General features: G+C 31.4%; 2 protein-coding genes across 4 annotated transcripts; one reads left to right on the plus strand and one right to left on the minus strand.

The window, feature by feature from the left end:
• The first annotated feature begins 1,676 nt into the window (after window positions 1–1,676).
• On the plus strand, window positions 1,677–13,367 carry LOC110651065 (dynamin-2A). Of its 2 annotated transcripts, XM_058151182.1 has the most exons (22): window positions 1,677–2,084; window positions 2,847–2,897; window positions 3,008–3,128; window positions 3,313–3,405; window positions 4,810–4,871; window positions 5,051–5,168; window positions 5,317–5,656; window positions 5,940–6,087; window positions 6,679–6,780; window positions 6,873–6,992; window positions 7,696–7,779; window positions 7,864–7,991; window positions 8,739–8,823; window positions 8,924–9,053; window positions 9,674–9,750; window positions 10,230–10,286; window positions 10,791–10,938; window positions 11,052–11,200; window positions 11,471–11,584; window positions 11,679–11,746; window positions 12,044–12,219; window positions 12,929–13,367. In XM_058151182.1, the coding sequence occupies exons 1-22, from the start codon at window positions 1,935–1,937 to the stop codon at window positions 13,147–13,149; spliced, it is 2,742 nt and encodes a 913-aa protein (XP_058007165.1). In that variant the 5' UTR covers window positions 1,677–1,934; the 3' UTR covers window positions 13,150–13,367. The 2 variants fall into 2 exon arrangements, with proteins under 2 accessions (XP_058007165.1, XP_058007166.1); XM_058151183.1 differs by lacking the exons at window positions 4,810–4,871; window positions 5,051–5,168.
• A 720-nt stretch (window positions 13,368–14,087) lies between these two features.
• Window positions 14,088–23,382, minus strand: LOC110651064 (uncharacterized). Of its 2 annotated transcripts, XM_021806253.2 has the most exons (13): window positions 23,231–23,348; window positions 22,684–22,782; window positions 21,740–21,886; window positions 21,461–21,643; window positions 20,961–21,043; window positions 20,633–20,831; window positions 18,249–18,370; window positions 17,629–17,695; window positions 16,738–16,788; window positions 15,805–15,857; window positions 15,440–15,650; window positions 14,825–14,995; window positions 14,088–14,266 (listed from the first exon to the last, which is right to left on the minus strand). In XM_021806253.2, exons 3-13 carry the CDS (start codon window positions 21,842–21,844, stop codon window positions 14,207–14,209), a joined length of 1,305 nt encoding a protein of 434 aa, XP_021661945.2. In that variant the 5' UTR covers window positions 21,845–21,886; window positions 22,684–22,782; window positions 23,231–23,348; the 3' UTR covers window positions 14,088–14,206. The 2 variants fall into 2 exon arrangements, with proteins under 2 accessions (XP_021661945.2, XP_021661944.2); XM_021806252.2 differs by lacking the exon at window positions 22,684–22,782 and having other exon boundaries at window positions 23,231–23,382.
• Window positions 23,383–25,478: the final 2,096 nt, after the last annotated feature.

A 25,478-nucleotide genomic window follows, 5' to 3' on the forward strand; every position in this document is an offset into this window, starting at 1 on the left:
CAAAATTTTTTTTTTTTTGTTTATAAAGTTTTTTTTTAAGAAAAAATTTTTTTTTCTATTAAAAAAATTTACTTGGCATATCACTTTGAAATAATAATAAAAATGTTTTTTAGCAAAATAATTTCCAACAACCACACAAAGAGTAAGTGCCTATTTGCAATTGTGTTTAGAGGTCTAAAATTATATTTTTGAATAAAAGTATCATTTTAATGCTTGTTTGACATCCTATTTGGAGGACTAAAATTATTTTTCTGAATAAAATTACTATTTAAATACTGTTAAAAAAATAATTTAGAAAAAGTTATTTTGTTATTTTATTATTCATATAACTAAATTTATTAAAATTAATTTTAAATTATTTTTTAATACTCTCTGACTAATATATCTAAAAAAGTAATTTTTTTCAACAGCAATTTCAATATCAATGCCAAACAAGTCCCTAGATGATGTTGAAAAAATCAATTTAAAAAAATTATTTTTTTATTTTAGTATTATTATGACTAAAATTTATCAAATTTAATTTAAATTATTTTTAATATTCTCTAACAAATATATCTACAAAAATAATTTTTTTAAATAATAATTTTAATAATAATATTAAATAGGCTCTAAATAACATTAAAATTGTATAAAAAAATCCACAATTTGATATATTTGCATTAAAAGACAAAAATAAAAAGGAGAATACTCATAGTGCCTTCTTGCAAAAGTACAAACTTCATGCTTGAAAGCTTTATTTCTTATTTATTTATTTATTATTAAAATTAAAATTTAATATCTTATTATTAAATTAGATATTTTAATTTAGTGGTATTAAAATAGTTTTTGAAGTTTTAAAGTTTTGAATTCATATTTTAATAAAATTAATTAGATTTTTAAGATTAAAAAGGTATTTAGAAATATATAATTTTAAATATTATTTAAAAATAATTTAAGAAATTAATTTATTATTTCTTGAAATAAATAAATTTATTATTTTTATTAATAAAATATTTTAAATTTAAATTTTACTTAATCTATATATATAAAATAAGAAAATATTTTTATGGTGCTATCAAATAGTATTGTCCTTTATAATATTAGTATTATCTTTGATATTGCCCACGTAACATTTTCTATTTAATTCTCTTTTATTCTTCTTTTAATTTTATAAAATTTTGATATTTTAAATAATAAAAATAATCATATAATTTAACTAATTTAAAATAATTCTATATCTTTAAGTAATGTTGTGATTATATTATTATATTTTTATTAAAAATTTAAGAAAAAAATTTAATAAAATATATAAAAGTATATTTAATTAATAAAAAATAAAAAATATTGTAGTTTTAATTAATCTTTTTATCATATTATTGTATTTTTATACTTTTATTATGAAATTTTCATTAAAAAATTTGATGATAAAAAATTAATTAAAAATATAAAATAATATTTAAATAATAAAAATAAAGTATATAAAAATATAATATGAAATAATTAATAAAAAATTAAGATATTATTATTTACATTTAAATTATTAATAACCACACTATCGCTAATTTTTAATATTTAATATTTTTTTATTAATATATTTAAAATTTAATACCGAGCAGACATTCGTACTAATGAAATGAGTTAAAATTTTAATTTTTTTAATAAAAATTTAAAACCTGAAATTCAAGAATTTTGGGTTTTAAAAAAGAGATTCTGTTCGATTGCATCGTAAACCAAACCAAAAAGCCAACAGAAAGCACCCTTTTCAAATGCATTTATCATTACTTCTATTTCTCAATTTTTGATTTCAATCTTCCTTCTCCAGATCCAATCTTAGGGTTTCTCTTCTTCTGCATCTCTTCATTTCGATCTCTATTTTCCTATGCAAAATTTGTGCCTCTTTGCTTTTGAATCCGTTAATCCTTAGAAGTATAGATTGATAGATAGGTATATTGAATATGGAAGCGATCGAAGACTTGCAACAGCTATCCGAGTCTATGAGGCAAGCCTCTGCGTTGCTTGCCGACGAAGATATTGATGAAACTACGACGTCTTCCTCCTCCAAACGATCCTCCACTTTCCTCAATGTCGTCGCTCTCGGCAATGTTGTAAGTTCCTCCTCTTTTGTAATTTGTTTATTTCTATACGGATCCAGATTTTTATTTGTGGATATGGTGCTAGATCTTTGGATCTATTGGGTAATGCGTATAGCAATAGTTGTGAATCTTAAGTGCGTGTTTGGATTCAAAGTTAGAAACAGCTAGAAATGTAGGCAAAAAAATTTGTACGTAGTTTGGATTTCATGAGATTTCGTGTGTATCCTACATTGAGTTTTTAGTAGCGTTTTAGTTGTGGAGTGGTCTTTGTTGAGGAAAAAGTATGTGTTTCTATAAGCCTATTTGTCATTTGATATTTGAGAAGATGGGATTAGTAGTGCATTGCTTCAGTTGATGGCTACATGTCCATAATGTCTCTTTGTGTAGATGTATTTGGTTGCCCATCATTTGGATACAATACACATTTGGAAGGACAGAAATTACTGGGAGTGAATTAGAATGAGTTTTGTTCTGGAGAGTACCTACTTTGTGAATAAAACCTTATGGTTTATGCTTTTAGGATGTTCAGTAATGTTTCTGAAAGGCTTTTTCTTCTGGATTGCTTTGATATTATTTGGATGAATGGAGGGAGGCAACATAGGGAGAAAAATAAAACCAAAAACAAAAAGAAAAGGGAAAAAATGCTATAAGATTGAACTTATGAAGCTTTCTCTTTTATTTTCTTCCTTGAAGGATGCATTTTATGGCTATTTTGATGAAGATGCTGTAAGATATTTTAATATATTTTCTTTTGTTTTTGGATATCTTGATCAGGGTGCTGGTAAATCTGCTGTATTGAATAGTCTCATTGGACATCCTGTTTTGGTAAGTTGAATTTAGTTTTTGCTTTTGCATTCTGTTGAAAATTTGATTTCCCTTCATGGATTTATGTTTTTTGTATTTTATTTTATATTTTTCTTATTATTTTATGGCAGCCAACTGGCGAAAATGGTGCAACTCGGGCTCCAATAAGCATTGATTTGAGTAGAGATAGTTCATTAAGCAACAAGTCAATCGTTTTGCTAATTGATAACAAATCTCAGCAGGTTTCTGCAAGTAAGGCATCTTAATCACCTTTATTTTGCTTGTGATTTCATGATGTTGCCTTAGTGGAGCTTTATTTTATACAATAATGTATGCTAAGAGCACTTATGCATGCTTGTAACATTACTAATGTCTTTGTGAATTGGTCTTATGATTTCTCTGATTGTTGTTGGTCTTTTAAATTGGCAAATCATAGGTGCTCTTCGGCATTCTCTACAGGATAGGCTAAGCAAGGGTTCATCAGGCAGGGGTCGTGATGAAATATATCTGAAATTGCGAACTAGCACAGGTTGGCCTTTGTCTTATTTTGACAGTTAATTCTATACTTACAAAATTAGTAAAACCTGTTCTAAATTTTAAGAAAAAAGAAAAAAAAATCACACATGGTTTGATGCAAATTAGATATTGCCCTTTCAAGATATTCTTAAGTTTATACAGACACCCCCACAACAATGATTGTAGATTCACATCCAGTAGAAAGGCAGACACTGTTTCCCATGATTGTTAGTAGTAGTAGTTTTAATGCTATTTGCACTTGGCTTGAGTTGATGATATAAATGATGGCTTGAATGCTATTTTTGTGTCATAGTACATAAAAGTTTTAGGGTTGAAATTTCAATGTTGAAGCACCAATGTACTCCACAATAATGAGAGGCTTTAGGCGCTTTAGATTTGAATGAGGATAGCACAACATGAGGGCCTGTTGCTCTTGGTTAGATGACCTGCTCAAACTTATGACCCACCCCCTGATGCAGATCATATTCCTAGGGATTTTAGGAATACATATTTTAGGAAGAAATATAAAAAAAAAATGGAAATAGAATTTGTAGGGATTTATGATTGTGTAGTCCTAATTGGATTTGGATTCCCAATCCTAATGTTTCTAGGGTTATACAAACACTATAAATATGCCTAGTTATTCGTAATTTTCAGATTCGCTATGACAATTTTATCAGATTAATAATATTTTGGAATTAGTTCTCTTTCCCGTTGTTTGCCTGTGTTCTTGTTCTGGTTTTGCATCACCCGGATCAAATTCTTATAATGGATTGTGATGACTGAAGCTTTATGTCTTTATATGCTTGGTTGAACTATTAAAATTGATAAAAGATGAAATTTTGTGAAGAGATGAAAATTGGACTATTAAAATTGAGCTTTACAATCCACAATTATATAACATTTGGAAGCAAATGAATAAAGAATCAATTAATTTTAAAATGATGAATTCTCATGTTTTGTCTGCAAATATATGTTAATCTACAATTCAATTAAGCATATAAAAAAAGGAAGCCAATAGGGTGGAGGGAGAGAGGGAGAGCAGCTAGGCTTGGGATGGAAAGTAACATATGAGTTCGTTTGAGGGTAGTTTAGTCCAATTAATTGTGGCTTTCATAGTGAGGAATTCATTTGTGAAATTTCATCATTTTTTTATGTTTAATTCTATAGAATTGATATCGTGGAATTCAACTAAAACACTCGTTTGAGTTCCAAGCATGACATGTATGGTATGACAAATGAAGTTTAGTAAATTTTTAAATGGGGCATGGATGATTTTGATTTGTTTCTTGACTAAAAAATTACCAAAAGTAAACATGATTTGGATGTGTTATAAACATAAATGCATAGAATGCATATATGCACTTGTTTGTATATGTATATTTTATAACTAATATTTTTATGGTATAATGTTCAGCTCCACCATTGAAATTGACTGACTTACCAGGACTGGATCAAAGAATTATGGATGATTCACTGGTAACATTATGTACTTTTCAGTAACATGTTTTAGCTGAATTTTTTTTGGTTAATTTTAAAGATAATGTTTTCAGTCTGGTAATTAGTAAGGTGAATACTTCAGTTTGTAAGATGCTTTGATAGCCCAGCCTGTCTAATAGGGTTTTTTTTTTTTAATTTTTTTTTGTAAACTATCTCAGATCAGTGAATATGTTGAACACAACGATGCAATTTTGCTAGTTGTAATTCCTGCTGTTCAGGCACCAGAAATTTCATCATGTAGAGCCCTTAGAATTGCGAAGGAATATGATGCGGAAAGTGGGTTCACAGTTCAGCTTTCTTCTTATGTTTTTATTCAAAAAGAATTATAATATTATTTTCATCATATTTTGCATTTTAAGTTTGTTTTGTGTTATATTTATTACTTTATACATATTTTTTAATTTTATTCTTTATTTTATTTTAGGTACTAGAACAATTGGTGTTATTAGTAAAATCGATCAAGCAGCTACAGAGTCAAAAGCTCTTGCTGCTGTTCAGGCACTTCTCCTGAATCAGGGACCTCCCAAAACATCTGATATTCCATGGATTGCATTGATTGGTCAATCTGTTTCCATTGCTTCAGCACAATCAGGAAGTGCATCTGAAAATTCTTTAGAAACAGCTTGGCGTGCTGAGAGTGAAAGTCTAAAATCTATATTGACTGGAGCACCCCAAAGCAAGCTTGGGAGAGTAGCTTTGGTGGAAGCTCTTGCTGGTCAGATCCGTAGTCGTATGAAACTCAGGCTTCCTAATCTTCTGTCTGGGTACTTTAGCTTTTCTTCTGTTGCTGTTTGATCCTTGCTTAAATGAACTTATTTTTTTCTTGAACAAATCTTTGAAAAACTATCATCTGCTATTTTTATCTTTGCTGCATTTATTTACATGTGGTTTTCTTTCTTATTATTACATTCTCTGATAGACAAGGATTAGAAATTAGAATATCGTATGTGAATGGATAATTGCTAGATCTGGTGAGGGATTGTCCTGTACTATCATGCTTTGTGCCCATTTAACTTCTAATGCTGTCTTATGTTATTAAAACTGCAGGCTTCAGGGGAAGTCTCAAATAGTTCAGGATGAACTTGTGAGACTTGGCGAGCAAATGGTTAGTAGTTCTGAAGGTACAAGAGCTTTAGCTTTGGAACTCTGCCGTGAGTTTGAGGACAAATTCCTCCAGCATCTTGCTGGTGGTGAAGTGAGTAATTTCATTTAATAGTAGCATGTGTTTCATTATTTTCTTGTGATTATAATAGGAAACTGGTAACAAGACACCTCTCCCTTTATCTACAAGATCATTATAAGCACACTTTATGAAAGATGATCTGATGATGATCCCTGAAAAGCTGAAGTTTGATTTTATGATTTTGTCATCTGCATTTGATTTTGCTGATTCACTTGTGCACAGTTTTGTCATTTTTAGAACAACTAGTTTAACATGAAGATGGAACTCAACATACTTGAAAATTAATAATATGCCTGAAATCACTTGAAGGGAATGTGTCAGATCAACTAGGTTCTTTGAGGAGGGATTGAATAATGATGGATGTGATTAATGGCTTACGGGAAATGAAAATTTGCTTGTAACTTGATGACAATTTATTTTATAATGAATCTTAAATAAACCCATATGTATGCATTTATTGGCTTCTGGTTTAGTGCTCGGTTCCTACTTAACTGGAGTTGGATGCCAATTTAACAATGGACTGCTTTAAGCTTGCTTTTTCGTTAGGTTTGTCCAGATATTCTGTTCTAAAATCATAATGGGTTTTAACATGTTTATTTGCAGGGTAATGGCTGGAAAGTTGTTGCAAGTTTTGAGGGAAATTTTCCAAGCAGGATCAAGCAACTCCCTTTGGATAGGCACTTTGACATGAACAATGTCAAAAGGGTATGCTCTCACTTTTAGATTGATTTTTATATTCTTCCTATCACTATTACGATTTTTTTGTGATTTTATTATGATCCATTTCATGACATCAGATTGTTCTTGAAGCGGATGGTTATCAACCTTATCTTATATCTCCAGAGAAAGGGTTAAGGTCCTTAATAAAAGGTGTTCTAGAGCTGGCTAAGGAGCCTGCACGTCTATGTGTGGATGAGGTACTGTACTTTATACGCTGTGAGGTTATATGCTACATGTTCTTTTATAGCTTCTTCATCTCAAGATATATTTATTTGAACAAGCAAACAAATTCAATGCAACGTTGGTAATTGAATGAAGACTTCCTATTTTAATGTGATATATGCCTATGTAGATATTTTTACATTCTTTTGTGTTCTTGCCTAAATGGCATTTAACTGTGATTTTCTAATGCACTTATCAACACTCAACGGCCATCAATCATTTGGCAAAATGCAGATATCTGATGGATGCATGGTAGTTTATGGATAAAAGCACCCTAGAATCTGCAGCATGATCATATATTGTGAAGTCAACTGGAATGGGTGTATCAAAACCATTGTTTCAAAGTCACATCGATTCTGAAATTTTTTATTTTTATTTTGCATTGCCTTCCCATTACAAAAATTTATTTGGTCTATCAGCCTGTTCACATTGCTTCCACTAGTTTTTTTCATGGAATTCTCTCTTCTTACGTTGCTATTCACCAATATTCAAATTCTGGGCTACAACTTTTCTGAGCAAGACAGTGCAATCACTATAAGTCAATTTGTTTTATTTTGTGTTACATGGTGTGTTTGCTACGCATCTAATCTGAACATGTAATGCATGGATCTTCATGTTGCTTTTCCTTTTCCTGCTATTATATAAATGGCTCTTTAAGCCAAAATATGGATGTAATAGGTGCATCGTGTGCTGGTGGATATAGTGTCTACTTCAGCAAATGCAACCCCTGGTCTAGGAAGATATGCTCCCTTTAAGAGAGAGGTACTACCGCCTTGCATTCTTATGTGCTGTGTATAGGGTGTTTCCTAGTATATATTTATTCATCTCTGTTAATTTTGCAATTAGATTGTGGCAATTGCTAGTGCTGCACTTGATGGGTTTAAGAATGAAGCGAAAAAGATGGTGGTTGCCCTGGTGGATATGGAGCGTGCTTTTGTTCCACCTCAGCACTTCATCCGATTGGTGCAGAGGCGGTATGTTCCCAATTGAAATGTAGATAAATTGGTTTGCAAAACACAAAATATGTATTTTTACTCTGAAAGTTTGGCTTGAACTTTTCTAGTTTTCTGTTATGTCATCTATACACCAAGCAATTTTGTTTTTAGTTTCTGTTAGTTGTCTACTTTAGGCAGGCTGTTTAATGTGAACTTTGAGTGGTTATTTTATTTAATTGTTTCTAAAGTTTTTGCCTTACCTAGTGAATGGCTGAATGCTATTTCTATTCCAAATTATATTTTAGTGCCATTCATGTGGCAACTTGAGAACACCTCTACAAAACCGGATGGAACTTATTTTATCATTGATTAATCTGATAACTCCTAAACAGTTACGGGAATGCATTTGTTTTAAAATCTCTACTGAGAAGGAATTACATGCTGAGTTACCATTTATACCACATCAAATATACATTTTGCTGCCATCAAATGCTAAGCCCCATTCTTTCTTGACTGTAGAGGATGCTGTTCTTGTATAATTTTGACAAGAATATACAAAGCAATTGAAAACAAAGGCCTTTTAGTGCTTTTATTTCCACCTAGTGTATGAAATGGGTAAATGTAGGTTCTATGTAACTTCTTATTCTCTATCAATTGTGTATTCAAATTTTTCTAATAAAATGATATATTATTTTGGTTCTTAAAGAGCAGTTCTTTCTGTTTTATATCCAGTTTGTATGGTCTCTTTTTTGTATGTCTGATCCTTTCATGTTTAATGATCACCAGAATGGATAGGCAGCGCCGTGAGGAAGAGATCAAGAATAAATCCTCCAAGAAGGCAAATGAAGCAGAGCAATCCATGCTAAACAGGGTATGAACTTATTTACTTTCTCTAAACCAAATTGTGTTCATAGTATTTTATATGTTTTTTTTTATGTGTTACTCAATAATTCATCTTCATCTTCTCTCAGGCAACTAGTCCTCAAACTGGAGCCCAGCAGTCTGGAGGAAGCTTGAAGTCAATGAAGGAAAAATCTGATAAAGATTCACAAGAGGGACCAGGCTTGAAAACAGCTGGGCCAGGTGGCGAGATAACAGCAGGTTTGTACTCAAACTCTTTGAATGTTAAGATCTAAGCAACATTCAAGCTATGTCCTATTTGGACACTGAAGTGGTATGACATGCTTCATCTGCTAAGAAACTGGTGCACAAACACATGTTAATGTAATTTGCTTGCTTGACTTTTCTCGTTTGTTATTAATGAGTACTCCATTTTGGTTTTTATGTTCTTGTGTTAGCGTTTGCATTAGTTGCAAAGTTAATGTATTCTAGTGGCTGTCTGGATTTCTGATTGATATGAAATATTCCCACATGAAAATGTGCACAAACATATGTGAACGGGCAATCTGGGGAGAGTTGTTTAATTTTTTTTTTTCTTTCTTTTATTCTCCCCCTTTTCAGTAGAGGTGGAGAGAACTGTTTTTCTAAATTTATTTTATGGCTTTCTTTTTCTTTTGGGTGCATTTTGTTAATTGGTATATGTCTGCAACTTTTGATGATTCTATGGATTGACACCAGATGACTGGAGCCCTAGTGGAAGTGCCTTTTATTCATATCTTATTCCTTCTCAAAATGTAAATTTTCTTTATGAATGTGCTTTTGACAACATAATAGGTTATGCAATACAAATGCTGCTAATTGATTTTATTCTGCATCTGCAGGATTTTTATTGAAGAAAAGTGGAAAAACAAATGGTTGGAGTAGGCGGTGGTTTGTATTGAATGAAAAAAGTGGCAAGGTTTGTTAGCTTATAGGATTTTGGTCAACGTAAAGTGAAACTGTGAAAGTGCATGATTGTTTATCTTTTCTGGTCTATTACTTAACTTTTGTGGCTGTTGTAATGTTAAAATTAACATTGGCGCACATTCCTATGGCATTTTTTAATGTAGGATTATTATGGAAATCTCAGTGGTTCACTTAAAATTATATATGGTGCCTAAATATTTGAAAATGGAAAAGTAAATATGACATATCAGATCCAATACATCTTATCATTCAGTGTTTTGTCATAAATAGTGAAGCTATTAGAATCTTGCTAATCGCATTTTATTGCATTCATTAAAATTCTGACCTATATGAAAAAGGGTCTTAAATAAGTGAAATTTACTGCCCCCTTACTAGGTCTCTGCATTTGCTTGTTTCCATAACTGCCATTATTGTACTCAAACCTATCCCTTAATTGGCATGATATCTTATACTATTTAACTTCTGTTACAGCTTGGTTACACCAAAAAGCAGGAAGAAAGACATTTCCGTGGTGTCATTACTTTGGAGGTAAGAACCTAATTAGGACGAGAAAAATTCTCATTGACCAAATGAAGAAATAAATTTCCCATGGGTTGCAATAATTCAAGGAATGTGAAACCTGGATAGCTTGTCGATTAGTTGTTTTAGCATTTATAGATTTATGGTTAAACTTGGCAAGGACCTCCATGATATTGTGATGGGTTTTTAGAAACTTGGATGGTACATGGTATCAACAGAAATTGTGTAGCTCGTACATATGATAATCAGAAAATTATTTGTAATTTTGAATTTATTTATGCATATTAGAAGCTGCTTTTCAAATTTTGAAGTGCCTTCATTTACTTCCCGATGGTTATAGGATTGAACATGTTTAGGACCAACTTTTTTTTATCTGGTGATGTAAATGCATGTCTGATAATGAGTTATTATATTGCTCTTCCCCTATTGTTACGGTGACCGAGTTTGAATACATGCGCATATCAATGTTATTGTTCTTGTCTGAATGCTAATCTATTTGGATGAAAAAATCAGGAATGCAATATTGAGGAAGTTTCTGATGATGAAGAAACCACTTCGAAAAGTTCTAAGGATAAAAAGGCAAATGGACCAAGTTCTGAAAAAGGAGCCAGTCTTGTTTTTAAGATAACAAGTAGGGTCCCATATAAGACTGTCTTGAAAGGTATTACTATTAACGTTTATCTCTGGCTTCGCCTTTCTATATTGTTTACATGGTGCTGCTTCCTTGCTCCCTCCCCATATGTGCCAATTGATTACCCTTTCTTTTTCTTGCAGCACACAGTGCTGTTGTGTTAAAAGCTGAGAGTGTTGCTGACAAGGTTGAATGGATAAACAAGCTGAGAAATGTCATTCAGACTAAAGGAGGTCAAGTTATAGGCGAACCTGGTCTTACCATGCGTCAAAGTCATTCTGATGGTTCACTTGTGAGTTATTCAATGTTGCACTGTTCGCTTGTGAGTTATTCAATGTTGCACTTTTCACTTGTGAGTTATTCAATGTTGCACATTGTTGTCCATTGTCCATATTTTTGTTTAACTGAATAGCAAAGTAGATGGTCATTTCACATGTCTGCTGGAAGTTGGGAGTTTATACTTATCCAGATATACTTGATTTTTATGAGACGAAATGCTAGCTTTTCAAGAAGGAAATCTCTTGAACATGTATCTTGGTATTTTTCTTGTTCAATTTTGTAGGATACAATGACTAGAAGACCTGCAGACCCTGAAGAAGAGGTCCGGTGGATGTCTCAAGAAGTGCGTGGTTATGTTGAAGCTGTTCTTAACAGCCTTGCTGCCAATGTCCCCAAAGTAGTTCCTTTTGCCAATAATAACAGCTTTTGTAGCATTTAGCTGTTTGATTATATGTTTTGTCTAATACTTAATAACTTTTATTATTGAGCAGGCAGTTGTCCTTTGCCAAGTCGAGAAAGCGAGGGAAGACATGCTTAATCAGCTTTATAGTTCCATTAGGTTGGTATTTTTTTTTTTTTCTTTTTTTCCCTTTTTGACTTGTGAATGTGGTGAAATATCTTCTCCTAATGAATGATAAATGCAAACATTGATCCTGTTGTTCCGTCAAATAATAATTTTTCACAATGCGTCGTGACATATTCTTGATGGAAGTTCATTCTATGTGCATGCATTTACTTAACAAAATTTTGAGCATCGTTTGCATTTGAAATTTTTACTTCTACATCTTATTTTTTTTGTTTTGTTTTGTTTCTGAATTGTTAATAATAGTTTATGCTTTTGGTTTGGTGGTGGTAGTGCACAAAGCACCGCAAGGATTGAAGAACTGCTCCAGGAGGACCAGAATGTAAAACGTAAGAGAGAACGTTATCAGAAGCAGTCCTCTCTTCTTTCAAAACTTGTACGGCAACTTAGCATCCATGATAATCGAGCAGCAGCTGCGTCCAGCTGGTCCAATGATGGTGGTGGAGCAGGTAATGATGGTTGTGAACATTCCAATCAACATTTTAGTTTGGTGTATTGTGTGGCACCTGCACCCAAACAATTGTCTAGCATGTGCAGATTTGCTTTTGTTTTAGTATTCATTAATGCAAAATTCACAACAAAAGAATTAACAGGCCTAGTTTCCATTTTGAAATTGATGAAGCTGCTGTTTTTAATTTCATTACGCACATACATATTCTTAATGTTGATTATGGTAGTTGGATGTGGGGTGCTTCTTTGACTTGTTTTAAAAAAAAAAAATAATCTTTTGCCAAAATTATGCTATATTTGAGTTCTGAAGGATTTTGACCTTTGTGTTTTGGATTGAATATGCCAGTCATTTTTCTCTAATATAGATTATTAGTGTTAGATTCTCGAGGGATAGCACATTTGAGAGAATGATGACTTAATAATGATTAATAGTTTGTTTGAGCAATGATAGCCAAGGGAAAAACTGGATGGTATATAAACTGCTTCTACTCCTAAACATTAAGGAGTAATTCCTGTTGGTTGGAAATTTCCATTTCATAACATAAATCACTTCTGCTAGACTTTTAAGTTAATATAATCTGCTAGACTTTGTCATTTTATGTTATAGACTTTTAACATAAAAACTGCTTAACAAGAATGGTTTTATTTGAAAATCTGTGTGTTGTCTGGATTACTAATGTGTACTTTTGGAATGTTAAATTTGCACAGAAAGTAGTCCAAGAACAAGCGGATCTGCCGGAGGGGAGGATTGGAGGACTGCATTTGACACTGCAGCTAATGGCCGTGCTGAACCATTTAGGTCTCACAGTCGACGAAACAGTGATCCACCTCAAAATGGTGATGCAAGCTCAGGCACAAACAACAGTCGCCGCACACCCACTCGGATGCCACCAGCACCACCACCATCAGGCTCATCCTATAGATATTAGATAAAAAGTTTGATACCCAATTTGATTATTCATGCATATTCTTGTGGATGGGAGCTAGCTCTCCTCCCACTCCAGGTGGAGAGCGTTTCTCAAGCACACATCCATGTCATAGTAGCTTTTGTAGAAGTGTAATAGGTATGTAGATATATATTGCAGTTACATGTGGTTCATTTTAATATGTATCAATGCTCTGTTCATTAAATTTTTCCCATTTTCCATTTTGTTGTTAGGCGCGTGGGACGAGGCCATCTCTAACCAATTTCCAATCAGATGCTTCGCTTGTATTTGTTGTACTGAATGTTTAGTAGAAAAGTAATTTTTTTCCCCACGGCTTAACCTTTGAACATAGAAGTTGTAATTTAATTTGATTCACCTATTTTAATTTTGACAGTTGAAGTCAAATTAAGTAAATTAATTCAATTATAGCGAATTTATCAAAATTGAAAGTTTAATTCTAATTAAAATTATCCATATTAGAACTACTGAGCTAAATTGTCATTTGATTTTTTTTTATAAATTCTTTAGGCCTAATCTAAACCACCATAGTCAATAATAATAATAATAATAATAATATTATTATTATTATTAAAGTCGATCCAATAATAAACCACCGTTGTTAAAGTCGATCCAAATCGATCTGGTAAAGGGACCAGATGAATGGATTAGATTGGTTCGATGAAAAAACCGGATAAACAAGGAAGTAGTTCAACAAATGAATTAAATGAATAAATGGTTTAAGGGTGATTAAAAATTAATTAAATATACATAATTAATTAAATATAACATCTTTAAAATAAATAATTAAATAAAATTAATTAACTTTTAATTATTGAAAATAAAATTTTAATATTTATCAAGTTATTTTTAATAAATTTTAATAGCATTTTATGCATAAAATTTTTCTTAAATAATATATCTATATTTTGTTTTTCCAAAAATGTACAAAAAGTGCTGTTCTACTTCTATATATATATATACAAATTCTTGGAAGTATAAATTTACAGAATGATCACAAAGACCAACTACTAATTTTATTTACGTCTACACCATTGCTCGTCTAGTGTATCCCCTCCTTAAAGGGACCAGAATCACGTATTAGCTTCATTACAAGATTGACCTGCAAAGGAGAATCATTAGTTAGGCAAAGCCACATAGAAAACATTCCATTCTTTTCAATGAGAAAACTGGACTCTCAGATGGACTTTTAGATTTCATAAACATAATTCTAACCATTATTCCCCATTAAAGACTTTAAAGGGGTTATCCAACACATGAAGAAGCGTCTCACACTTGTGAGCATTGGGGAGGGTTGATGTAAACAACCTCACCTCTGCTTTGCAAAAATTGTTTTCATGGCTTGAACCCGTGACCTTCAGGTCACTAATCGAATAACTTTATTATTATACCAAAGTCACCCTCATCCAAAATTAAGATTTTAGCAAAAGAAATTCCTCTCTCAAATACAAATATGAACGCATCAATAATTAACCTTCAATGACTTCACTTAATGAAATTTTAGGAGAGAAGCAACAGAGTGAAAAATAGTTCTAGAATAAATGGCCTGATGTATTATTTCCGTATCCTACTGCAAGAGTGTTAATGCAGTTCATTGATGAGGAAAGCTAAAATCATTGAAAAAGACAGGAATCCAAAATGCAGCATAAATGGGGAGTACCTGAGATGATTCTCGCGCTAGAAATTCCTCTATAGCTTTCCTGAAAGCATCATCAACAAGGTAATGGCAGCTGTAAGTTGTCACAGGAAGATAACCACGCTGAATTTTATGTTCACCCTGAGCTCCTGCTTCAACTGTGCTCAGATTAAGTTCAATAGCTGCTTCTATAGCCTATTTATGAAGAACAGGTTTTGGATTAATAATCATTCATTCTTTTCATATACTAACGACTTTCACATGCATATTGCTAGCGCTAAATCAATGCCACAAATTCAAGAAAACCATTCCTATTACTGCAACTTTTCCCTTATGGAGACTCCAACTATCCTCAGGTGTGCCATGAGAGCCAGAGAGATATAAAGATGGAAGAGGATAACTACCCAAAATTAACTTTCTATCCAGAACTTAAAAGGAAAACGGAAGAAGATCAATAGAGCATAGCATAACTAAGTTATAGCAAACATAGAGTTGCAGAATGTGGTCCACGGTGAAAATGATCGTATTCTTTTACTGAACACTCTAGAGACAACAATGCAAAGAAAATTTTTACCCCATTTTTTTCGTCTATAATATAAGAAAAATAGAAAGAGAAAATTTCAAGTAATCAGATCAGACCTGGTAATAGCATGCTTCAAAGTGCAAACTAGGATAATAGGCTCTTGGGTGACATCCCCACAGACGCCCAAACAGGGTATCTCCACCGATAAGATTAAGAGCTCCTGCAACAAATTCATCCCCTTCTTCAGCAACAACAAGTAACACCTGATCTCCCATCTTTGATCCCATGATATGAAAGAAATCCTTTGTTAGATAAGGACTGCCCCACCTATGAAAATACCAAACAATACATCAATGATGCGGCATTTGAAGCATCTCATGTGATTCAAAAAAGTATAACAAGCAGATTTCTAGCAATTATATAGAAGTGCATAAATTTTGTTCAAAGGCAGGAAAAAAGATCTTAATGGTATGGATCAAACTTGTTATCAGTGGTGTTCCGGTAGAAGTTATAGAAGGAATCCCAATGCCGAGCCTGCGAAACATGAAAAAAAGAAAAAAAAAAAAAAAACCTTCAGTCATTTCTAGTCACTAATTGTCAAAGCAGAAAGTACCAAATCTATGTTGTCATAACAACTAATGTTAGCAATATGAACAAACTTCCCAATATATGCTTTTTCAGATTCAATAATGAATTTATTCCAAGATTTGCATTTACTTCATGCTAGTGGTACACATCCATAAATTCCAAGAGACACCAAGAACTACCAACAATGTGATAAATGCAGACTATAACCATAGAATGCAATTTTACGAAGGCCAATGAAGATTGATCATACATGTGCAAAACTAAATTTGATGCAGCGTGAAACTCAAATAGAAATACACTCTATGCATAAGAGTGAAAAATAGAGAAAATTCTCTGCAATATTTTTATTGATAACCATCTGTCTCCCCAGATTACACGTAAATAAGTTTATTTACAGTGTTTTAGACTCCTAAACCTAATAGGAATATAAATCTACTTTTTAGGAAATTTAGATAAACTAAGACACAATAAAAAAGTATAAACTAAATAGGAAAAGTAAATCCTAGATAAAGCAGGAAACAAATAAATTCTAAATAAAATAGGAAACTTCCTAATTAATTCTAATCTAATTTCTACAGCTGCTAGAAGTCTTTACAAGATGTCCTAGGTGAAATTTGCTATCCAGAAAAATCAACTTTGCCCAAACTTGCTAAAATTGCTACTTTTTCCCCTTTTCACACCAGCATGCTTCCATTGTTATGTGACTTGTTTCTTCACCCAACAATGCTCCGCATCAAAATTGCTAGCAGGATCATGAACAGATTAGAAAATTACACAATAAATTGCCAATAACATTCATCGTTTGCAAATACAAATAACCAAGTACCTTTATTTCATAACCCCGAAGCCGTTTCATAGTCAAGTTTTGCACTGAAATCTGCATTTAGAAGTTGAGTTAGAAAGTGGTGACTTTCATGTTCAATGTAGACGCTAACTGACCATGGAAGCACCTGTCACTTAACACATTACGTCAAAGAGGGAGGGAGGAAGAGTAAATTTGTTTGTAATAAAGAGGACACAACTAGACTAGGATTCTTGATTTGATTAAATTAATGCTGCTATAATACTCAGAGATTGTGGAGGGACAATGCCAAGAATTATCATTATCTTTCTTAAATCAATATTTTCTAATAACACGGTCATTTGAAGATAGCAACTTTCAGAAACAATATACAGTTCTAAGCTGGCCCCAAAGTTTGAATTTTGCTTGTATATGAAGTAAAAAATGCACAATGCTGCTAAGAGAAATGTTTGTCTGTAGCCAACCTATTTCTTTACTTGTGCGAAATCTCTCAGTCAAGTGGTTCTTCACAATGCCATATAAATGTAGTAAATTTAAGCAATATACTAAAATGATCATATTTGATTGTTCCTAAACTTTTCCATGATTATTATACCTTTCCATTGTACATGATAATTTTAACTGGCACTAATGTATGTTGACTTTGTTAGATCACAACAAAGAATCCAGTATTAATGTCATTTTGCTTGAAGGAGATTTGATATGAGCAGGAAAAAAAAAAGAGAAAGAAAGAAGTTATTTTTAACTATAAATAGCATGCGCATGTGTGTCGGTGTATTTTCTCGAATAATCCATATTGGGAAAAGAAGATCGATTATCCTGAGACCCAAGGCACAATTTTGCAAGAAGGTGTCCCAAGTCCCAATTGAAACTCATGCAAGGACTGGTATGCATGAAGAAGAAAATGAGATGCACCTTTTTGCGTTCTTGACGAATATTTTTCCTTTTACTTTGCTTCATATCCATCAAGAACTCATCAAAACTGCATTGCATGATGGACATAATAACATTTTTATGTTAACATATTTGACTGTAACAAAACATGATCAATGCAAGTGATTAAAATACAATGAACAGAGGCCAAAAAAAAAAAAAATTTAAGGGGCTTGCATGTATAAACCCATTCTCATTATATAGGGTTTTTAAAGGATGACATGCTTCTGATGAAAAATTTGCAGACAAGATGGCAAGAATTGAGAACAGGGAAATTGAGCAGGACCCAGAAATGGAAAGGGAACATGTCCTAAGGTATTAGAAAAACATATAATATACAGCAAACAAAAGTTTATACAAATCCAAAAATTGTTCATCTACCTTAAAGGAGTATGTGAGAAAATCAGCATCATAGTTGAACATACAACAGGCGAAGTGATACATTTTAATGATACAGCATAAAAGTGTAAGCAAATCCAAAAAGTGTTCATCCACCTTAAAGGAGTATTTGAGAAACTCAGCATCACAGTTGAACATACAACAAGCGGAGTGATGTATTTTAATATTATTATGTTTCGCAAGACAACTTATGGTTCACTTACTCTTTATAATTACGATTTTTCCAGTGGTACTGCATTCCAATCCTCTGCAGAAATCCTTTTTCCTTCAGTTTGTGCCACTCTCCTTCTGAAGGGAAGGTAATGTGCAGTGATGAGACCTCGGACTGTCAAATGGCATAATGCATGTTAATAAGGAAAAATGTAACAATTTAAAATAGCAAACTAATTTTAAGGTTCCAACAGTAAAGGAAATACAAACACTTCAAAAGTACAGAGTGTGAGATCCCCCAAAAAAGACCAACAACACCTTTTAACAATCATAGAATTCAACTAAGAGTAACAGCAACCTAGCAACTTAATTAAAGTCACACAATCCACAAACAATTATGCATTGCATTATGCAAAAGAATTGTGAAGAAATGGACAAAACAAAAAATAAATTGAATAATGAGGTTCAACCACAATAAATAAACATATTCATCCGTCTTCAACATCTTTTTTACCCATTCAAACTCTACCTTGTGTTTATGGATTTGAATAATATAAAGACAAAAACAGAGGTTCATTTGTCTATCTCACCACCTACACGTCATTTTTTCCTTTCTATGGAGAAAATTGCCTACTCTCCCTAGTGCCTGTTTTCTGAATGCAAATCCTCCCTTTGCCTAATAGTAATTGGATAATTAAGTTTCCATCTAAAGCCAATAATTCTGCTTGATCAGCAATCATTCACAGGATCAAAATGACTTGTTGAAAGTGTGAAGGCTTAGTAAGGCATCAAAATATCTATATAAATATAATAAAGGTGATCTCTAAGAATTTTTGACAATTGGATGCTATAGAGTATTGACAATTGGTGGTTTATACTGTCAATATGTAGCTTTATAAAATTTCCTAATGTATCTATATAGACTACTTAACCCCTCATGTCCTTTATTAACTAATTTACAATAGTTTTCTTTTATTAACTATGTTTGATAATTATTAAATTAAAAATCTTAAGTTTTATAATTTTAATTTAAATAATTATAGATGTATCATGCCTTAGGATATCCCTCCTAAAAACTAAACAACCATTATCACCATCACTGCTCTGTAAAGCACCATTCTTACACTCATGAACAGGTCCATCCCTAAACAAAATTGAAGAGCAAACCAATAAGGAAATTGGAGGTAAAGTTGTCTCCTAAATGATTTTTCAAGAATTAACAATCTCATTTTCTAAACACCATCAAAGGTTGTGCTCAAAAGAACAGCTACTTTGATTTGTTAAAAAGTCTTCATGATTTTTTTTCTCATTCAGATTAGAGGTTTTCAAACACTCTTTTATTTGATCTGATGTTGCCTGTGATTTGACAAACGATTCTTGTATAATGGAACGATTAAATTTTTATGTTTTTTATGAAGAAATTCCATCATTTTGATACAATGAACATGAATTCACATCTATATTTGCAATAAGAAATTTTATCGCACAATTTGCCGGGCAAGCGTCTAGTTATTTCCTGGTATCTGCATGATGTGCTATAACAGCAGTGAGTCATAAACAGATCTCACTTTACAATATGCAGTTTCTTGGCCTATTTGGAATCTAACTTAAATCATTTGAGAGAAGAATTGGATCTACCAAGCAAGCTCAAAGAAGTTACAAAGAGCAATATAAAGGATTTGGTAAGGGAAAGTGTGCATAAAGATTATGAGACTACACCAAATTCACTGTAATGCGGTGTGTCCAACTGTAGTGGAATCTTGGGATTTTAAGGATTAAGTTCCTGCTTAGAAGTTGTTATAAAACAAATGATTTTCTGGGCTTCTCCATTATTTACTTATTATAAAGTTTTAAAATGGAGACTTTTGTCAATCTCCGGTGTGATTAAAGGTTAATTTGCTTTGTTTTATTTCTTGTTTCTGTATTCTGTTAGTGGAGAATATCATATCCTCCTTATTGCTCTGTCTGTGTATTATTCAACCTTCTTATTACAGGATCCATTGCAAGCACATCAATCTAGAATAACCATTTATATGTAAAATCATCCCAGGAACACTGATTCACAAAAGCACTTTTATCAGAGGTAGGAATGCAACGTGCTAAAACCCCTCACTGATTTCAAAATAGAACTGGTGAAATGTCCGTGTCTGACGTCAATCACTCAAGAGAGAAAAAAATTGTTTGGATAGAATTAAAGATAAAAGGATAATGATTTATCAGTAACAAAAAAAACACACACCTTGACCGTTATATCCTTTAGGGCAGAAACTAAAACATCAAAAACTTGATCTCTGATTGAGGTATCACACACACACACACACACACACACACACAACTAAAACATCAAAAACTTGATCTCTGATTGAGGTATCACACACACACACACACACACACACACAGAGTGAAAGCTGATGTAATGTGATTGGTAGTTTGGTACCTTGACCGTCATATCCTTTAGGGCAGAAACTAAAACATCAAAAACTTGATCTCTGATTGAGGTATCACGGACTAATATCCTTGGACCAGTAACTGGAGTGAAAGGCACACAGCATTGGAACTTTGGATAATATCGAGACCCAAAACCATAGTAGGCATCAGCCCATGAATGATCAAAAACAAATTCACCATATGAGTGGCTGCACATCCAAAGTAAGATAAATGAGATGACACCAAAGTAGAAAAAGTGCTTAAATGGAATCTCTGAAAATATTGTTGGAGAAGCTATATTAGAATTTGCTGTATGAATAACATAGTGGATACTGAACCTTTTAAGATAGAGTGGAACAACACCTAAAATATTTTCAATTTCATCCTTGGCAACAATGTGGCTAGGCATCCATCCTGTTTCCTGCAATCGCTTGAAATGAAAAATTAGAATATAAGTGGATTTTTCAAGCTTACTTTAACTGTTCATACAGCTTAATATCAAATAAAAGATCTAAAGCTAAATAATTGCTCTAGCAATGAACCAAAGTTTTAAGGTCTTGAAGTGGTTCACTGTCATGTAGCTTAGTGCTCATAAAAGATAGGTGTAGAATACACTCACTTTTAGCCCCATCAATTCACTCAAAGATGAAGAGAAGCAGTCCATATTTCATGTAAGATATTACAAATTTTCCACAAATTGAGACCTAATCTAGAATTGGAAAAAGAAGTAGCGAAATGAGAAAGAATGGATGTTATCCTCATCTGCTCCGACTGATATATAAACTAACAATTAATGATATAAACTTTGAGAAGTTTGCACAAAGCAACAATTCTTAACCTTCACAGAACAACCTGACTCTTCTAAGCTCGAAAGAAAACCATGGGTAAGAAATGGATTAAGTTTTTCAGGGCCAGTAGAATCCAGATTGCATGCATCCCATTCAACTGGTGAGACCTTGGAGATAGAAGAAATCACTGAAACTGATATCTTTTTAGGTACCACTTGGTTTGCTGAGCCTCCCTGAATTTAAAATGAATAAACAGGAATTAACAATTAAACAGAAGGAGAAGGACACTAAATAGTCATAATTACAATGGAAGCATCATATGCAAACACCTCTGAGCCTGACCCTGTTAGAATGAAATCCTGTTGTGGAAAGTTTGATAATCTTGGCTCCACAGACTTCTTTGATCCCCAAAAGAGTGCACTGATTTTGCACATCTGATATGAACTACTAACACTTTGCTGGGATGATGGTTTTCCCTACAATTACAATAACTAGATTATAATTTTAACCAAACAGAAGTGCATGAGTGAACATACAGCCATAACACAAAAAGCCAGGGAAAGGGAAAGGGGGAGAGAGCATGAAACCATAGTAATAATCTTCTGATCAACTAAACTAACAATTTCTTTCTTATTTTAAATATGTGGAACAAAATCAGGCTTAACCAGGCACATCAGAATCTCTCTTTTTTTTTTTTTTATAATTAAAGGATCTCAGTCCATGACACCTTCTCTAGGACACTTTAGTAAAGCATGCAGAAAAATTGAGGGAAATTAAATCAGCTCAAAGGTTACTGTTCATTTTGAGACCAAATTGTGGGCAATCAACCAATTGCAGAGTTTCTGTACCTAAAATAAAAGAAGCAAACCATTGGACTGCTATCATAGAAAAGGTAAGAACCAGCTTAAGTCTCCAAGTCAAAATATTTTACAATTGTGTCTTCATGTCTACCATGGGTATATGTGCTAATTATAAGATGGAAATCTCATCTTTCTTGTATGAATAGATGACATAGATAATCATATCTTCAAGAGAAGAAGTTAATCGAAAAGGATATTCAGGTCAGAAACACTCCAAGACAAAAAGTGTTAGTCCATTCAATTATTCATGTAATTTTTCCTTACTTCATCATTAACAAGTGCTCAGCAAATTTATGAAGCAATGCACCATCATAACGCTAAGGATGTATAAACGGAAACCTAAGAAAGTAACCCATGTAGAACATCTCTCACTATTTTCTCTATTGTTACTAAATAAAGGGGTGAGGATTTACAAGGTACACATCAATGATCTGATCAATTTCAATCTTGGTAGATGATGCTTGCAGAGTGCAGCATGAAGCAACTTGATAATACTACAGAGGTGAAAAGGCCTGAATGGATCAAGACAGTAGAATCATACTAGCATTTGCAGGGATATTTGCTAAATATTCAGGAAAAGGCAGTCGAAAACTACTCTTTTGGTTGAATTTCCAAATGAATCAAAATAATCACTCACCTTTGTAACTATATATAATCATACAAAAAATTGCACCTCAAATAATAATGTGAATTATGAGATGAGCTAGCTTGTATAATCCAATTAATGAACAGTTAATTCGCTTCAAATTTTAAGTCCACGTAGCTTGAAATCTATACAAAACAATTCAGTATTCACACAAATAACAACCACCCAGAACTAAAAATTCAATCTTCTGGCATAAAATTTGAAGAAAAGGCAGAACCAAAATATCGCCTCAAAATAACTGAAATTACCCAGTTCACACTAATATCAGTAATACCTCAACTGCATATAACAGAGAGGGAAGGAGAGAGGCTTACAGAGAGAGGAGTAAATTTGCCGAGAAATGGCGAAGGCTTGCAGTAGCTCAGTACTGCTGCCATGGCCACACAGTGCTCCGATTGATTCGATTGCTCCCTCTATCAATTCCCAGATAGGAGAGCTTGAACAAAAATGAGAGAAAAAAAGAAATACAAAAGCAACGTTAAAAGTCGTGCCACGTGGCAAATAATTTTGCCAGAATTTTTTAATATAAAAAATTAATTTACTTTTTAATACTATATCTTATAATTAATAGTATTTTTTAAAGTATGTAATTTGTATTCAACGCTTGTTCTCGTGATTTAACTTTTTAATATAATTAAATTAAAAAATATTATCATAACAAATTAATTTTTAATTTTTAATTAAAAATAATTTATATTTTTAATTTTTATATATGTAATTTGTTAAAATTTTAATTACATAATAAATAAATTTTATATAATATCAAATTAACATAAATATGTTTTTTTGGCATATGTAGTAGATGAATTATAATTAAAATAAAATTTAATTTTATATAAAATTATAAATTTTTTATAAATATGTAAATTTAATCATGTAACAATGTATTTATTTACCATCTATATTTTTAATACTTATTATTACTGTAGTAATTTTTTTTAAAATTATAATTTAATATTCATTGAATATAAATTAATTTTTTATTTTAGTTTAATTTTTTTATAAAATTTTATATTTAATTAAAATTAAGTGTAAATAAGAATAAAAATTTTACATTTATATAACCTTTAAAATTAAGAATTATAAATTTATATAAACTTTCAAATTAATTTAGATAATAAAAATATTATTATAATTAATTTTAAGAATAAAAGAGAATTTAGAGATAGCCAATGTTCCCAATTCATATAATTATATATATAATATAGATTAATATTTACATTTTTTATTATAAAACAAAAAAAATTAAAAATCTCTAAAAATTTTGTTTGATCGAACATTTTAATCATTTCATCTATTTTTAATTTATTTAACTGTTGATCCCACAGAAAAAATGTGATTGTTGAAACCAATAATTTTATATATTTTTTAATTTATATTTTAAAATAAAAAAAAATAATAATAATAAAATTAATGATTAAATGGTAATTTATTTAATATTTTCTCTCCCATTTAAATTATTTGATTAATGAGAAGTGCTATAGTATATTTAGAAACTGGATTGAAGGACTAATATTAGATAGAGTGAAATTTCAAAGAATTTTTAATTTATTTTCAAAATAAAAGTAGAAAGTTGTTAACAATAATAAATAGGAGTGAGTAGAATTCAGTTTAAAAAAAAATGACTTAAAAGATTTAATTTAAAAATTTTATTTATTTTTTCAGTATTTTAGTTTATTTTGTTTTTTAAATTTAAGAAATTTGATAATTTCGGTTTTAATTTTTGAGAGAAAATTTGATTGAATTTGACTAAATCAAATACTTTATTTTTAATTAATTAATTATTATTATTATTATTAAATTTCAAATTATAGTTAAAATAAAAAATATAATTAAAATTAAATATACATTACATTCAAAATGAGTAAAAAAAAATCAAGAAAAAGTTCAAACTGATAAATTAAATTGAATTGATCGACTTTATTTGATTCAATTCAATTTTTTTAATATATTTAATTAAATTTATTAAAAATTTTGATTTATCCAATTTTTATGAGACTCACTCTAATTATGATAATATAATAATTTAAAAAATAATTTAAATTAATATAAAATTATAGAAAAAGATCTTAAACAAAAAACCCAAGAAAAAATGAGGGAATATTTCCTCTCATGAGGGAAAGGTTAAAATATATATATATATATATATATATATATATATATATATATATATATATATATATATATATATATATATATATATATATATTTATATATATATCATTTGAGGAAACCTTTCCCTCAACTCAACTACAACTACAATTCAACTAAGCCTTTATCCAAAAAATTTGGAATCGGCTATATGGATTCGCTTTCTCCACTCTAAACGATTTTGGGTTAAATCTTCAGAAATTTGTAATACTTTTAGGTCATGTTGTATTATTCTCCTAAATTGACTTAGAGGAGAGTAGTACAACATAACCTAGAAGCATTGTAAATTTCTGATGATTTAATCCAAAATCGTTTAGAGTGGAGAAAGCGAATCCATATAGCCGACCCTAAATTTTTGAGATAAAGGCTTAGTTGAGTTGTAGTTGAGTTAAGAGAAAGGTTTCCCTCAAA

The sequence above is a fragment of the Hevea brasiliensis genome, chromosome 8, assembly GCF_030052815.1.
Source record: "Hevea brasiliensis isolate MT/VB/25A 57/8 chromosome 8, ASM3005281v1, whole genome shotgun sequence".
Classification (NCBI taxonomy): domain Eukaryota; kingdom Viridiplantae; phylum Streptophyta; class Magnoliopsida; order Malpighiales; family Euphorbiaceae; genus Hevea; species Hevea brasiliensis.